Source organism: Marmota marmota, unplaced genomic scaffold (genome assembly GCF_001458135.2).
Source record: "Marmota marmota marmota unplaced genomic scaffold, marMar, whole genome shotgun sequence".
Classification (NCBI taxonomy): domain Eukaryota; kingdom Metazoa; phylum Chordata; class Mammalia; order Rodentia; family Sciuridae; genus Marmota; species Marmota marmota.
Window position 1 is genome coordinate 35585084 of NW_026000057.1, and position 17385 is coordinate 35602468.

At 32.8% G+C, this 17385-nt stretch overlaps 1 protein-coding gene across 2 annotated transcripts in view; it reads left to right on the plus strand.

The window, feature by feature from the left end:
• Window positions 1–17385, plus strand: part of Gstcd (glutathione S-transferase C-terminal domain containing) — a 188169-nt gene that overhangs the window by 23430 nt on the left and 147354 nt on the right. For both annotated transcript variants that reach the window (XM_048813685.1, XM_015484615.2), the window contains 2 exons: window positions 1901–2152; window positions 5761–5854. In XM_048813685.1, coding sequence (XP_048669642.1) covers window positions 1901–2152; window positions 5761–5854 — 346 coding nt within the window. The remainder of the gene's footprint in view (window positions 1–1900; window positions 2153–5760; window positions 5855–17385) is intronic.

Here is a 17385-nt window from a genome sequence, read left to right on the forward strand (position 1 = left end):
ATGAGTAAGAACACATAGCAGTCTTGTTTCACTTAGTATAATGACCTTCCATCCATGTTGTAAATGACAGAATTCATTCTTTTGTGGCTGAATATTATTCCATTGAGGAAATATATCACATTTTCTTTCTTTTATTTTTAAATTTATTCTTTAGTTGTAGGTGGACACAATACCTTTATTTAATTTTTATGTAGTGCTGGGGATCGAACTCAGTGCCTCACACATGCTAGGCGAGTGCTCTTCCTCTGAGCCACAACCCTAGCCTCCACATTTTCTTTATGCATCCATTGAAGGGCATCTGGATTGATTCCATATTTTGACTATTGCAAATAGTGCTGTCATAAAAATGGGGGAGCAAGTATCTTTTTTGTATAATGATTACATCTCTTTTGGATATATACTCAGTAGTGGAAGTGCTAGATCATATGGTAGGTCTAATTTTAGTTTTCTGAGGAATCTCCATACTGGTTTTCATAATAGGTGTACTAATTCACATTCCCACTAGCAGTGTGTAAGAGTTTCCCTTTTTCAGAATTCTCACTATGATTTTTTATTTTTTGTCTTTTTGATGATAAATATTCTAAGTAGATTGAGATGATACCTCATTTTTTCATTGGTATATCTTCTTGAGAATTATGAATATAGCTATTATAAGCTGACAACATAATTTTTCAACTCTAGAGCATGACTGATAGATTGAATAGTAACAGTATATTTCATTTTGTAAGAAACTGCCAAACTGTCTTTATAAGTCGTGACAGTATATTACAATCTGTATCCCAGCATAGAAGGAGAATTTCTAATGTTCCATATCCTCACTACCATTTGGTGTAGTCAATGTTCTAGATTTTTATTTATTCTAGTATTACATATTGGCAATGTTTTTAACAAGTACAACTTCCTTAAAGCCCCAGTTTTACTCCCACCTTTACTCAACAAAACACAAAATATAAACCCCAAAGGCACACCCACAGGGACCCATCTCCTCCATCCACACCCTACCTATATAACACCTGTCAGGGGACTAATTCACTGATTGGGTTAAAGCTCACATAACCCAATCATTTCACCTCTAAATCTCCTTGCATTGTCTCACATGAGCTTTTGGGAGACACTTAATATGTAAACCATAACAAATACGTGGTAATACCTCCTTGTTTTAATATGCAATTCTCTAATGACATGCAAATTAGCATTTTTTCATATGTTTTGTTGGCATCTGTGTATATGTTTTAGTAAGCTGTCTGTACAGACTTTTGCTCATTTTAAATTGAGTTTTTCATTTCCTTACTATTGAGTTATTTCCAATTCTTACATTGCAAAATGAATGATAAAAACATATAAGATATCGCCAAAGAAAATATACAAATGGTGAATAAACTCAGCATCTTTAATCAGAGGGAAATGCAAATGAAAGTCACAGTGAGATACAACTATATACCCACAAGAATGGATAAGATAATAATTACTCACAATGTCAATAATTGGCAAAATGTAAAGAAATTGGAATCTCAGTGCATTGCTAGTGGTAGTATAAAATTGTATGGCCACCATGGAGAATAATTCAATGGTTTATTTAAAAGTTAAATGTACAGTTACTATATAACCTAGAAAGTTGTTTCTGAATTATCTATTCTTATGAAGTGAAAAAATTTTCTACATAAACACTGGTATACACCTATGTATAGTGGCATTGTTCGTAATAGCCAGGAACTAGAAATATGCAAGTATACATCAATTAGTGAATGGATAAGCAAACACAAAAACACCCAATTTACTAAAATGGATTGCTTGAACTGTATCCTTAAAATGTGTGAATTTTATGATCTGAAAGTTAACCTCAATACAGCTGCTATAAACAAAAATACATAATAATGTGTCTTATCCTTTTCCTACCTAGGCAATTATATGCAAGAAATGTTCTGAGAAGCTGATAGAATTTCCACTGCTTGCAGCTTGGTACCAGAGGATTCAGGAAGTTCCAGGAGTAAAAACAGCAGCTTCTAAGTGTGGGATCCAGTTTCTCCATTTTCCAGAGTTGTTGACTACTTCAGGTGAACAACATCTGAATTTAACTGAGGTCCCAGGTGTGGAGGAGCAAAATGATCCTTTATTTATAGGAGGACCAAGACCAACTATGACCAAATTAATGGTAATTAAACTGTTAAAATTTTCTTTGCAAAATTCCATGTGATATTGTTGCTGTGCATTCTACCCTGACTGCTAATCTTTTATTGACATAACTTTTCTTATAAATTTTATTTATAGCAATCTTACTTTACTTTTTTACTGATTAATATTTCTGCTAGTCTTTTGCATTTAAACAGTAAATTAAAAATTTACTAAAATTGAAAATTTTTAATATTATGTATCTTTAGATCCAAATCAGTCCCATTTATATAAATTTTAAAATGTATTTCTTAAAACGTTTCTTTAATATTTGGGACATGGAACAATGTAGTATCATATCTGGTCAAGTGTGTTGTTTGCCGCAGTCTGGCTGGGCACAATCAGGAGCCACTTATCAAAAGAAACTAACTTTATTTTTAGAACCACACACACCAAACAAAACAGCCTCTCAGGAAAAACCCTCAGAGCCTCAACTGCCACTACCGGCTTTCCACAAGCCTCTCTCTCCCACACAAGCTTTTTTCCACCTCCCACAATCCTCCTGCTCTTGAGGCCGATTGGCTGGGTCACGTGGGCGGAGCCAAAAAAAGTCCCCCAATGAGCACCTCCGTGGTCTGAAAGGGCAGGGAAACAGCCCAATGAGCATCACCGCAGAGGAGCCAATCAGCTAGATGTTGCTGGGGCCGCTGTGAGCCAATCATCAGCCGGCAGCTGGAAGTTTGCTGGGGCCCCTTCGGCTGTGGCTCTCAACATTGTTTTAACCAGATGTTTTTCTATTGCAAGGTATTGGCCTTGGTCTTTTTAATTTTGAGATGGTACTTTGAAATTAAAGAAATATAAAGATAAATTTCTCAATTTATTTATCAAGTTTTTATCTAAATTTATGATTTTGGAATTGTTTGAGTTTTTATTTTATTTTTTGGTTTTATTAATGCTTTTGTTATACATATAAAAGGAACACATATGATATATATTTCTCTCTTTAGGGCATTATTTTACTAATTATAAAGTTTTTACCAATAGGGTTTTTTTTCCCCTATCTTTTGATATGAAACGATATGAAATGCTCTGAAAAAGTGTTTTGTCTTTAATAGACTATTTGAATATTTTTTTTTTAAAGAGAGGTGGGGGGGGGAGAGAGAGAGAGAGAGAGAATTTTTTAATATTTATTTTTTAGTTATCGGCGGACACAACATCTTTGTTTGTATGTGGTGCTGAGGATCGAACCCGGGCCGCACGCATGCCAGGCAAGCGCGCTACCGCTTGAGCCACATCCCCAGCCCCTTGAATATTTTTTAAAATATAATTTTTCTGATATAATTTATTTGTTCTGAGTTTCGCTGGAAAAATTCTCATTATATTTTCCTAGTTTTCTTTTCAGCAAGTATTTTGAGTTCTCTAGGGAAAAGAAAGTTTACTGATTTAGAAATGAAGAAGAAAACTTTATAGTAGTGACACCAGGTCTGTTGCCCTTCAGCCAAACTCTGTAGCCTACTGATAAAACAATGAATTGTGATTAAATAGCTGGTTTTATTTATTTATTTATTTATTTAGTAGTACTGGGAATTAAATCTAGGAATGTTCTACAACTGAGCAATATCCAGCCCCTTTTATTTTTTATTTTGAGACAGGGTCTCACTAAATTGCACAGGCTTGCATGAAATTTGTAATCCTCTGCCTCAGCCTCCTGAGTAACTGAATTACAGGTGTGTACCACCTGGCTATATACCATATCTGGGTAGATATATAGTTGATTTTAAAAGTTATCGAGGCATATCCAGAATTTGATGTGCTTGATCAGGTGGGTTTAAACTGCTGAGGGATCTTTGGTTCATCTCTTGAGTGTGTGGGTATAAGGCTGTTGGGGAGGATGATAAAAAGGTTCTAAAACTAGATAGGGTTAATGGCTATACAACTGTGAATCTTCTAAAAAGTATTGAATTGTATGTTTTGAAAGAGTAAATTTTATGGGATATAAGTAGTTTCTCCACATACTTGTATGATAAAAATGAGGAATAACAAGTTCACTGTAACTAACATTAAGGATTTAGAAGAAAGTTGTCAGAGAGATGTGTTTTTATTTCTGTAAGCAAATGAGCACTCTAGATGTCTAGACTTACAGTGATATCTCTAGTTTTAACAAAGGATCTTTATACTGTTTCCTTTGAGACTCAAACAGCCAATTTCATAATGGACATTAATCTCATTAATTAATTGATATAAAGGGGTTACTGTTGAATTCTAAGAACTTAATTTTCTTTTCCTTCCTTCTTTTTTTGTTGTTGAATTTTGAGACAGGGTCTCATTATGCTCCCCAGCTTGGCCTCAGTTCATGGGTTCAGTCTATCTTTCTGCCTCAGCCTTCCAAGTGCTGCATCTATAGGCATTCACTACCATGTCTGCCTTAAATCTTTCTTTTAGTAGGGTTTTTCTAGAGGTAAAAATACCTTGAACAATGGTGGGATGTGAACCTAGAATATGATTGGGAGGGTCTGTAAATCCATGTGTATGTCATGCCAGTATCTCTAGATCAAATAATAAATGTACAACTTCCAACATAGAAATGAACCTGATAAAAATTTAATATTTTAAAAAGTGGTCCTCCTTAAAAATGTTGGGATCCATTTAGTTAAACCAGAGGAATCCTTTTCTAGAGGCATTATTGTCCCTTATAAAAGACAGATATGGTGGATATTTTTTGGTACTTTAAAATGGAGCTTATATGTTGGACAGTTTTCATGTATAGATGCCCTTCAGTAGATGAATGGATCGGGAAACTTTGGTATATATACAATGGAACATTACTCAGCATTAAAAGAGAATAAAATCATGGCATTTGCAGATAAATGGATGAAGTTAGAGAATATAATGCTAAAACCAAAGGCCCAATGTTTTCTTTGATATGAGGATGCTGATTCATAATGGAATTGGCGGGGGAGCATTGAAGGAATGGAGGGACTTTATATAGAGCAAAAGTGAGGGAGGGAAAGGAGGGGGAAAGCGGGTAGGAATGATGGTGGAATGAGTAAGACATCATTACCCTAAGTACATGTATAAGACATGAATGGTGTGAAAATACTTTGTGTACCATCGATGTCTTGAAAAATTGTGCTCTATATGTCTAATATGAAATGAATTGCATTCTGCCATCATGTATAACAAATCAGAATAAATTTAAAAATAGACCTTTTGATGGACATAATGCAAAGCTAGTTTTTTATAATTTCTGTGTGGATTGTTTTTTCTTGTGGATTGTTTTTTGATAAAGTTTTATCCTCAAATAACTTTTCTCCATGATATTTGATGGATTTCTGATGGCTTATTAATTATGTGTGTTTCTCAAGTATTAAAATATTTTTATCTGTACACATATATTTATAACTGATGACACATTATTTAAAATATCATTACTTTTTATTATCTCAACATAAAAATGATAGGAAAGTAACTATGATAACAAAAAGCCCCAACATGTAGTTTTTTACATAACTAAATATTTGGTGAAAGATCCAATGATTATTGCTAGTAGTGTTCCTCCTTGCCAGTATAGAAAATAGAAATCTGGTCTTTAAAAACATAACAGGGTTTTATTGATTCATTAATTTGGAAAGAGCCTATTTCCTTTTCTAGGAAAATGGCATTGAAGTGATGTTTTCTCCCCACCCTTGCCCTACTTGGACCCTTGACTGGAATGGTCTTCCTGCAGCAGTGAGTCCAAAGGAAGGTGAGTTTTTTTTTTTTTTTGGTTGTTGTTGTTTTTCCTTTTAAGTTTTTGTCATAATCTGAATGCTTCTCTTCAGATCCATCTTCCAGTTCTCTACTTCTCACTTTGTCTGTATCTAATATTCTGGTTATACTGTTGTTTTAATATTATTTTTATTATAAAAATTTTATATATACATCATTCAGATTTAATAGTTTCCACATTTTTTTCATTTAGTCCTTTTTTTTCTTTGCTGGCATATCTTAAAACAAATCCTAGGTAATATGTAATATTTTAGTACATTTGTTAATAATACAATGACATCTCAAATAATCAGAATGCCATTATTGCACTTAATAAAATTTAACAAAAATTCATTGATCATCTAATAATCCATAATCCATTTTACCCAGCTGCTCAAAATATTATTTGAAAAATTTTTTCTTATTGATAGATATTTAGGTAAATAATTATATTATTATTTGAAATTATATTTGGTTTTTTTTGTGATAATGGAGACTTAACCCAAGGGCACTTTAACACTGAACTACATTCTCAGCCCTTTTTAACTTGAGACAAGTCTCGTTAAGTTTCTACCTAGGCTGACTTCCAACTTGCAGTCCTCTTGTCTCAGCTTCCCAAGTAGCTGGAATTATATTGTATGCCACTGTCTCCAGCTGATTTGTTTTTGATAACCTTTTCTTGTTTATTTTTTAATTTCCCATTTTTTATGATTTTATATTGTATATTTATTCTTTATAATAATTGATCTTCAAAGTGGTTTAATTCTATTTGGGTTTTTTTTTGTTTTTGTTTGACTTTATTCCTGGTGTCTTATTCAGTTTTGGGTTATCTCAATTGTAAGATTTTATACGATTTGAGTTAAGGGTAAATTCCCACAAAAAGTGTTTGTATTTATTTGTTATATCAGGTTTCTCAAAGTATTAGAACTTTAAGATCATTTAGTATTAGTTTTTCAGCTGCAAATTCTTTAAACTTTTCTATCTGGAGCTGAGATTTAAATAGATAACTTTTCTTTTATCATTTTCCTTTGTTGTTGTACCACACTTTTAATGCACAATTCTCAGAGGGAATAGAGCTTTTCAAGGTTTTTGCTTTTATGTTGTGATATTAGTTATAACACTTTACCAAGCAAAGGATGAAGGACTAGCTTCTTCTTTGTCCCTGCTATTAAAATTTACATTCCCAATTATTAGAAAATATTCTCAGGGCAACTGCGTGCGGTATCAGTTCAAGATTATCATACCAGTTTTCAGCCTCTCACCAAATTATAAACCCTCTCACCATTTTTAAAGACTGTATGGTTTTCCTTTAATCTTGGAAACCAAGTTAAACATATAAAAGATACTTGCTGGATTTCATATACCATTTAAAGAGCTTTTTTTTTTTAAGGGGAAAATTGAGACTAGTTCAAAGACCTATTTCTTTGGTTATTCACCTTTTTATAAGTTTTATATTTAACAACATATAACTTTTGATTTTAAAATGTTTTTTGAAGTAGTTTGCCTTCTCTTTTCACATTCTTCTCGTCTGTGATACTACCTAATATTTCCATCTTATAAATCAATTCTATTTTTTGATCAAATAAATAATTCGAATTCTTAAAGAATAGAAGAAGTTTATGTTGGGGAATTAAGTTCTGTGCTTCAAGGATATTTTATAAAAATGAAATAGATATTCTTTTGTCTTTTAGTAATTATGTACAAACATATCGCCAATGAATTTGTTAGTATTTTAATTATAAATGATTTTTAACTTTCAAATATTTAGATATTTTTATGATAACTAGCAATTGGATTTTGTTTATATACTGTTTGGTTATGATATAAATTTTGATTAACTTACAGTTTACTAAATTAAAAAATTCAGGCTTTCAGACTAGGGGTATAACTAAATGATAGAGCATGTAGTTACCATGCATGAGGACTTGGGTTCAGTCCCCAGCACCAAAAAAATAATAATAATAATAATAAGTGAAATAAAAATCAGACGTTCATCAATATTTATATTTATTTAGAAATGAAAAATTTTCTAAATGTTACATTTTTCTTTATGCCTAACTAACCATAGAACCAAAGTATTTTCTATTATTAATAAGAACAATCATATGTCAACTGCCATTTCAAGAATATCTAACATTAAGCATTCATGCCAGTCATTTTTCTGGTTTGTTTGTAAGAGTTCATTGAATATATTATTCATTGTATTCCTTTAATTGGATCATCTTGTTTTCATAAATATTTTGACAAGGAATGAACTGAAATAGCAGAGCTACATGCTTATGCACATTTCATTTAATGTTTCCTAAAAAGCTGTAGACTTCGTTAAACTCTGGCAGTGTTGTAGCATTTTAAATTTGCTGTTTTCAGATCTGGCAGTTTCCAACATTGCATGATGGTAGGATCTTTGTGAAATAAAATTATTATATTAGGTCATGGAGGATCACTATGAATGTTACAAGAACACATTACTTATGTTCTTATACTAACTTTTAGGACAGATTTTATTGTAATAAAATTTTGTTGATACTTGGTTCATGTGGATGTGTCAAAGACCTTCCTTCTACTAAATCTATTGAACTACATGAAAAATTTGGTGCATATTATTCCCTTTAATAATCATTCCCTTTACTGACAAAGGCTGTGTTAATCCTCAAGATGGAATCTAATTTTGAATCTATTCAATCTGCCCCCTGCTTCTCTCCTCACATCTTACATACCCTCCCTTAACTGTTCAGTTTCTTTTATACAATTTATTTGTAATATTTCCATGTCCTCACTTTTATTTTTCTAGCAGTCTTGAGTATTGTCTTTTCAGCTTTTCTTGCTGGCTGAAAGTATAAGCATCTTTTAAGGGTCAATTCAAATGCTTCTTCCTTCATTAAGCCTTCTACCATGGTATCAACTTGCCTGAATTTGAAAACTAGCTGTGCAGCCACCTAGCTAGATACTCTATAGCCAGATATTAAACTTTTCTATGCTTCAGTTGCCTCATTTATAGAATGGAATAATAATAGTAATATGTCTTATAGGATTATTGATATATTCCATGAATTAAGCACTAAGTACCATGACTAGTAAATTATAAATGTTAAATTTAGCTAATATAGTGATATGAATTAATAACTCCCTCTCAACATTCCTTTAGTGCTTTCTTATACTTCATTTTTGATACTTAAATTATGCTTCTTTTACGTTATACTTATTTACATGCATGTTTTCCTTCTCCAGTAGAATTACTTTGATTATAAAATTCCTATGGATAGGTATTAAATAGAATGAATTAAAACTACAAATACCTTTTTTTTTAACTTGCCAAATTTCTTCATAAACTAAGCAACTCTTTGAATTGTTTTGTCTCATGTAAATTGAAATGACTAAAATAATGGAACTTATTCAGTTTAAAGAAAACTGAACTTTAGAATTTAATATGCATTACTTTTTTATGGTCTGTTTGAAAGTAAGTTATAGACATCATTCCCCTTTATCCCTAAATACCTAACTCTTTCTAAGAACATTTTCTTACATAGTCATAGTTACAATTATAAAAATATAAGAACTGTATATTTAAATATGATATTGAAAGCATATTATTGTATAATTTAGAGTCTAGTAGATTGTGGCATATTTAATTTTATGTTTCTTTAGTCTACATTAATATGAGACAGTTTCTAGCCTTTGTCTTTTATAATATGGACTTTTTTTTTAATAGTTCAGGCCTTTCGTAGACTGTCTCTTGATTTGGAATTATATGATGTTCCTCCATGATTAGATTCAAGTTATGCTTAAGCAGGAATACTACAGAAGTAATGTTGTGTCTTCCCATGCATCCTATCAGGAAGCACATTATGTCAGTTTGTTCCCACTAATATAATGTTGGTTAAGATAATGTCTACCAGGTATCTCTTCTATAATTTCACTATTTTGTTTTTTTGAATTAATAAGCAATTTGGGGGGGTAGATACTTTGAGACTATGTATGATCTTGTTTCTTTTCACACTTTCATTCACTAGTTTACATTCACTTGATGCCTCTTGCCTATGACAGTTGCAAAATGGTGATTTTTAAAAACTGTGTCATCCTTCTATATTTATTAGTTGCCACACTACATATGAAAAATTCTCCCTTCTTATTTTTCTGTATTTGTTATCAGTATCTACTCATGAATTTTTATTTTATTGAATGAGTTATAATCAAACCCTATCATTATTTTAATGCTCAAGTTGTCCTAGGATTTGAGTTCTTTTGAGCTGGTTCCTACTCTTTTGGAAATGCCCCATTCATTCTATGGCCACTTCCTTAATTTATGGCATAACAAAATGTTGCATGGTCATCTTATATTCCTGCCCCAATCCTAGAATCAGTGGTTTCTCCAAGGTACTGTGCTTCCTGTTAGTAGAAAATAGCATTTAAAAACAGATTTGGAACCAGGTATCATAATGCGTATATTTTGGAAGCTGAGACAGGAAAATCACAATTTGAAGGCCAGCCTGGATAACTTAGTGAGACCCTGACTTAAAATAAAAAGGAGTGGGTATTTAGCCCATGGTAGAGTACCCCTGCATTCAATTTCCAGCACTACCTAGGTCATCTCAGCATAAATGTATATGTAGATGTAGAATTAATTATGAAATAGGTCAATTTTATAATGTATAGACACACAAAATTATACAATCATACATCAATATCTACTGATATATCTGTCTATTTTGTATGCTGACACTTCTAATTCCGATCAAACTCCACAAGACTCTTCCTAATTTTTTCAAATTCACTATCTGTACTTGTCTTTTTGAATAGCAAAAATCATGTCTCCTAACATTGTTATTGTATTTGCTCATTTGTTCAGTTCCAGGATATATGGACAGTAGTCTCAGAATTGCTATAAGCATGTCTGTGTGAAAAGTATAACTTCTAAATCAAATTCCATATATTTTACAGTTATATTCATCTTAGAATTTTTTTTTTAATTTTTTTTTATTGGTTGTTGAAAAACATTATAAAGCTCTTGACATATCATATTTCATACATTAGATTCAAGTTGGTTATGAACTCCCAATTTTACCCCAAATACAGATTGCAGAATCACATCGGTTACACATCCACATTTTTACATAATGCCCTATTAGTAACTGTTGTATTCTGCTACCTTTCCTATCCTCTNACAATATGTAGATCGGAGCCAACTTTTTCTTCTATCAGACGCAGAGTCTCTGATTTGATATCTAGCTCCTTGATCCACTATATCAGCTACAAAACTTCTGAAACGGAAATGAGGAAAAACACTCCATTCACAATATCCTCAAAAAAAATAAAATACTTGGGAATCAACCTAACAAAAGAGGTGAAAGATTTATATAATGAAAACTACAAAACCCTAAAAAGAGAAGTAGAAGAAGATCTTAGAAGATGGAAAAATATACCCTGTTCATGGATAGGCAGAACTAACATCATCAAAATGGCGATATTACCAAAAGTTCTCTATAGGTTTAATGCAATGCCAATCAAAATCCCAACGGCATTTCTTGTAGAAATGGAGAAAGCAATCATGAAATTCATATGGAAAAATAAAAGACCCAGAATAGCAAAAGCAATTCTAAGCAGGAAGTGTGAATCAGGCGGTATAGCGATACCAGACTTAAAACTATATTACAGAGCAATAGTAACAAAAACAGCATGGTACTGGTACCAAAACAGGCGGGTGGACCAATGGTACAGAATAGAGGACACAGAGACTAATCCACAAAGCTACAACTATCTTATATTTGATAAAGGAGCTAAAAGCATGCAATGGAGGGAGGATAGCATCTTCAACAAATGGTGCTGGGAAAACTGGAAATCCATATGCAACAAAATGAAACTGAATCATCTTAGAATTTTTTTAGGGCTATATCATCAAAATTCTCATGCAGATAATTGTGATCAAATGGTTTTTCACAAGATGAATTCTAAAAAATGTAAGGAATGAAGAGTGGGTATTAATCATGCCCTATGACAAAAAGAGATTTGGATATAATCTCAAATATTCAATTAGCAGTCTCCTACTTCAGTTTGGTATCAAAACCTGTGTGATTTCCTCCTTTGTGTGAGAAACTAGAATAAGTACTGTTTGAGTCTGAGGATCACTTTTCTCAAGTTATTTACTAACCCCCTGTTTCTCGTCTTGTGAATTTCCCCCTCAAGTATGAAAGAGGGAATAGATACAGTCTTTTTCCTTAAAACCTAGAATAGAGATATACTTACCTCATGCATTATTTGCCTGTGTGGCTCTCTCTGTTCTCTGGTAATTCTTTTTTTTTTTATTTTTTATTTTTTATTTAAACCAGGGATTGAACTCAGGGGTACTTAACCACTGAGTCACATCCCCAGCCCTATTTTATATTTTATTTAGAGACAGGATCTCACTGAGTTGCTTAGTGCCTTGCTTTTGCTGAGACTGGCTTTGTATTTGCGATCCTTCTGCCTCAGCTTCCCAAGCTGCTGGGATTATAGTCATGTACCACCATGCCCAGCTTTCCAGTAGTTCTTAGGTAGGTAATTCCTATACTAAATTTTTTTGCTTGGCTCAGAATAACTACATTAATGGTGTAAGAAGATAAGAGAGCCAGAAGTGTGACCTTACAGAAGATAAAGACGAGAAGGTAGTTGCTCAGGTTTTACTCAAGTTATAATCTTCCTTCCTCCCTGTCCACCCTCCTTCCCTCCTTTCCTTCTTTCCTTCCTTTTCTTTTTTGGTACTGGAGATTGAATCCAGAGACACTCTACAATTGAGCTACCTCCCCTGCTTTTTTTATTTATTTATTTTTTTTTATTTTGAGATAAGATCTCATTAAGTTGCTGAGGGCTTCACTTAGTTGATGAGGCTGGACTGGAACTTGCCATCTTCCTGGCTCAGTCTCCAGGTTGCAGGGATTGTGGGTGTGTGCCACCATGCTGGCGAGTTATAACCTCTTTTAATCTTTCTTTGAATGCTTTAGTGACTTAGAAATATGGCCCAATTAGGTATATCTGAGGTCTTGGTTTTGCTTTTAAGCTACATGAGAGTATCCCAAAGTGATATGGGAATAATGCATAAAACATTAATTATTACTACTCATTCATCCTCACCCTTTGCTACTTAGTTTGGATTGTATACTTCTCAGTTCAGATAAATGAAAAAAAAAATATATATATAATGCCAAATTTTATCTAAAAGAGGTAAGGTTTCTCTTCTTTAGAAGGCATTAAACCAAGCAAATGCCATTGCTTTGTATAATTACATGCAAATTCTTAGAAGGATCATAACTGATGTATTCTAACTCTTTATATAGATCATTTATTGTTTTAAGAAAATATATAATTTTTCAATCCTAGCAGTGTATTATCCTCTTTTAGAAGCAAAACATTTCTTTTTATCAACTTTTATATACAGTTATTATAGATGACTAATGTTTTACATTTGAAAGCTTATCCTGATTAGGATCATTTATGTAAATATTCATTTTTCTCCAGTTCTTAAACAATATTTGAGGTTGAAAATAATGAATTGATTTTTTTCCCAGATTAGCCAGGATTTATTTTTCATTAGACCCTAATTATGTTTTACATAGAGAATCCAAGAACTAATTCACAAATGATTATTTTTGGCATTAAGCAATGGTTAATGGCATTAAGCATTGAATTAATGAACCATCTATAATTGACAATTCAGTAACTGTTGAATATCATCAGTAATTGTGTGTGGTTTAACCTAGTACCTCTGGGGAAATTTTTTAAAAGGCAGGATATCCAGATTGTCCAAATGTTTAAAAATTGACTTTCTTCAGAATGAATGTTTGAATAAATTGTTTTTTATCCATGTCTAGGGCTATCATTTTGTTATCTGCCCTCTTATTGGTGATTCTCAAAGACAAGTATGAGCTCCACTTTTTACTGTTATCATTTCTTCCCTTTCCTTTTTACCTACAGAAGTTAATACACAGTAATGTGTTATCTGCATGGCTTTGATATTTCCATTTCATTTGCAACTTCACTCCTCAGTCACTTTTGACACAGTGATAATTTTTATCTGCAGTTAAAATTTCATTATCTACCCCAAATTTTATTTTTAGTATAATTATTAAGATTTTTATTGAATTAATGGGTTTCACTGCACCATTTACATACATACGTATATAGTATCTTTATCATGTCTACCTTCCCTTCTGCCTTCTCTTGCCTCCCCTACTTCTCCACTCCTTCCCCTCCCTCCCTAAAGATTCTTTTTTGTTTTTAATCTTTCTTTCTTTTTAGTTTCCACATATGGGGGGGACATGTTTTACATGTCTGAATCTGGCTTATTTGCTTAACATGATGATCTCCAGTTCTATCCATTTTTCTGAAGATGACACTTTTATTTATGTCATATTTATGTTAGATTTCATTCTTAGTCATGGCTAACTAATGCCTCATTATGTATATATACCATATTTTATTTATCTGTACATCTACTGAGCATCTAGGCTGATTTCATACATTAGCTATTGTGAATATTACCCCAGTAAACATGAATGTATGCAGGTATCTCTTGTGTGTATGTATGTATATATATATATATATGTATATGTGTGTGTGTGTGTGTATATATATGCAAAAGATATTTATATCCTTCAGATATACACCCAAGAGAAATAGCTACATCATATTGCATTTACATTTTTAGTTTCTTGAGGAACCTGCATGAAGTTTTTCCATAGTATCTAGAGTAATTTGCATACCCATCAATAGTATAAGGGGTTTTTCCTCCACATTATGACCAGCATTTGTTTTAGTTTGTTTTCTGGATAGTAGCCATTCTGATGGGGGTGAGAAAGATTATCAAATGTAGTTTTGATTTGCATTTCCCTGATAGCTAAAGGTATTGAACATTTTTTTTCATATGTTTGTTGGCCACTTATGTTTTTTCTTTTAGGAAGTGTCCAGATCGTTTACCCCCATTTTAAAAAAAAAAATTGTATTCTCTTTTGTTGTTAAGATTTTTGAGCTTCTTATATATTCTGGATATTAATCTTCTGTCAGATGAATAGCTGGCAGGTTTTCTCCCACATTATAGGCTGTGTCTACAGTCCACTATTTTTTTTTTTTTTTTTTGCTGAAAGGAAGCTTTTAATTTGATATAATCCCATGTGTCCACTCTTGCTTTTGTTTCTCAAAATTAGACTCCTATTAAGGATATTGTTGTCTGTGCCAGTATCTTGGAATGTTACTCTTATGTTTTTTTTCAAGAAGTTTCAAATATTACATAAGGTCTTTCTTTCATCCATTCTGAGTTGGATTTTGTACAGAATGAGAGATAGGAGTCTAGTTTTCAATCCTCTGCATATGGATACCAGTTTTCACAGCATCATTTGTTGAAGAGTTTGTCTTTTTGCCAATGTATATTTTGGGCAGCTTTGTCAAGAATCAGTTTATTGTGGGTACATGGGTTTATTTCTGGATCCTCTATTCTGGTTTACATGTCTGCTTTAATACCATGTTGATTTTATTATATGCATACACACTATTTTTTAAATCAGATATTATACTGCCTCCAGCATGTTCAGGATTGCTTTGGCCATTTTGCGCTTTCATATGAATTTTTTTTCTTTTTTTTTTATTGGTTGTTCAAAATATTACAAAGCTCATGACATATCATCTTTCATACATTTGATTCTAAAGCCAGATTCACCTTTGTTTAAATGAAGAGACCAACTACTCTTTTTTTGGTGGGGTAGGGGGCGGAGATAAAATGCCTGAACAGGAATAGTCATAGTTATTCTGTGTCAGTTATCCTGGTAGTATCTCAAGCAAACTGTATACCCAAAGATGCAAGTTAGGATACAACCTCACTTCTGAACTCTAAGCCATATGTCAGTCCTTATAAATGAACTCCTTCATTGGTTTTCCTTCTGAACCTATTTAATATCAATCACTAATACTCTTAGTCCTCTAACATCATTTGAGTTTTTCTCTTAAATAGGGGATTAACACATTATATAATGGTGGGAATTTTACAGTGGATATTATTGGGCTTGGTACCCTTTAACATAATATGATCAGAGTGTCTGTATTTTTTTTTCTTTTAACCTGTTTTAAATTGACTGGAGTATATCTCTAGAACTATAGCCCAAATCTCTTTACACACTACATCATTTCCTTCATTTCATGTCTTTCTAGAAAGCTACACTGCAAAACAAAATTAATGGGTAGAACAGTTGGAAGATGTATAGTCTTGATCATAAACTCTCCACTTCTGAATAAAATGGAGAAACTGAAGTAATTATCTGGATAAATTAACTTCCGGGTAGGACCAGGAACTTAAATCACTAACACCACATCTCTGGATAAACTTGGTTAATAGTTTTATCTGGGCTGCTTTGAATTTGTTTATGTAAAGGGACATATCACAGTGCACACATCCTAACATTATTAATCATCTCATTATAAATGACACTTTACAAATGTGAAGAAGGGGCCCACTTATGAAGTATTCACGACACTCTCCTTTTCTACCAGCCCACATCCGCCCACCCTGACATTTCCTGATCCAAACGGTGTAGTAATTCTTCTCCTCATGCTATGTTTTCCACACATTCTTTCAGGTCAATACACAGATGCTTTTACTTCTCTGAGTTTGAGAAAATAAATCATACTCTCACACCCATCTATAAAAGATTATTCAAGGTCATGACAATAACTAGTCTTTCTTCCTGTTCAAAAAAAGAATAACTGAATAACTTTGCTTTCTTACAATGGATGTGCATTAGTGTTTGTCTTAAAATACTCTTCAGGTTAAAAAAAAACAGATTAGAGTGTCATTTCCCTTCACAAATCAAAATGACCTGCTAATTTGACCAAGTATATTGGATCCCAAAAGTAAGCGTTTTCCAGGTGCACTGTAACAACTAACTAGACCAGTTAGTTCTTAGTCATGGCTGCACATAAGAATCGCCTGAATCACATTAAAAAACATTTTTAACCCATGACCCTCAATCTTCAATATTATGATTAAAATAATCTAGTTTGGGTCCCCAGCATGTTTTCTTTTCTTTTTTTTTTTATTGGTTGTTCAAAACATTACAAAGCTCATGATATATCATCTTTCATACAATTGACTCAAGTGGGTTATGAACTCCCATTTTTACCCCAAATACAAATTGCAGAATCACATCGGTTACACACTCACATTTTTATATAATGGCATATTAGTGACTGTTGTATTCTGCTACATTTCCTATCCCCTACTATCCCCCCTCCCCTCCCCTCCCATCTTCCCTCTCTACCTCATCTGCTGTTGTTCAATTCTCTCCCTTGTTTTCCCCCCCCTTTCCCCTCACAACCTCTTATATATAATTTTGTGTAACACTGAGGGTCTCCTACCATTTCCATATGATTTCCCTTCTCTCTCCCTTTCTCTCCCCCCACTCGTCTCTGTTTAATGTTAATCTTTTCCTCATGCTCTTCCTCCCTGTTCTGTTCTTAGTTGCTCTCTTTATATCAAGGAAGACATTTGGCATTTGTTTCTTAAGGATTGGC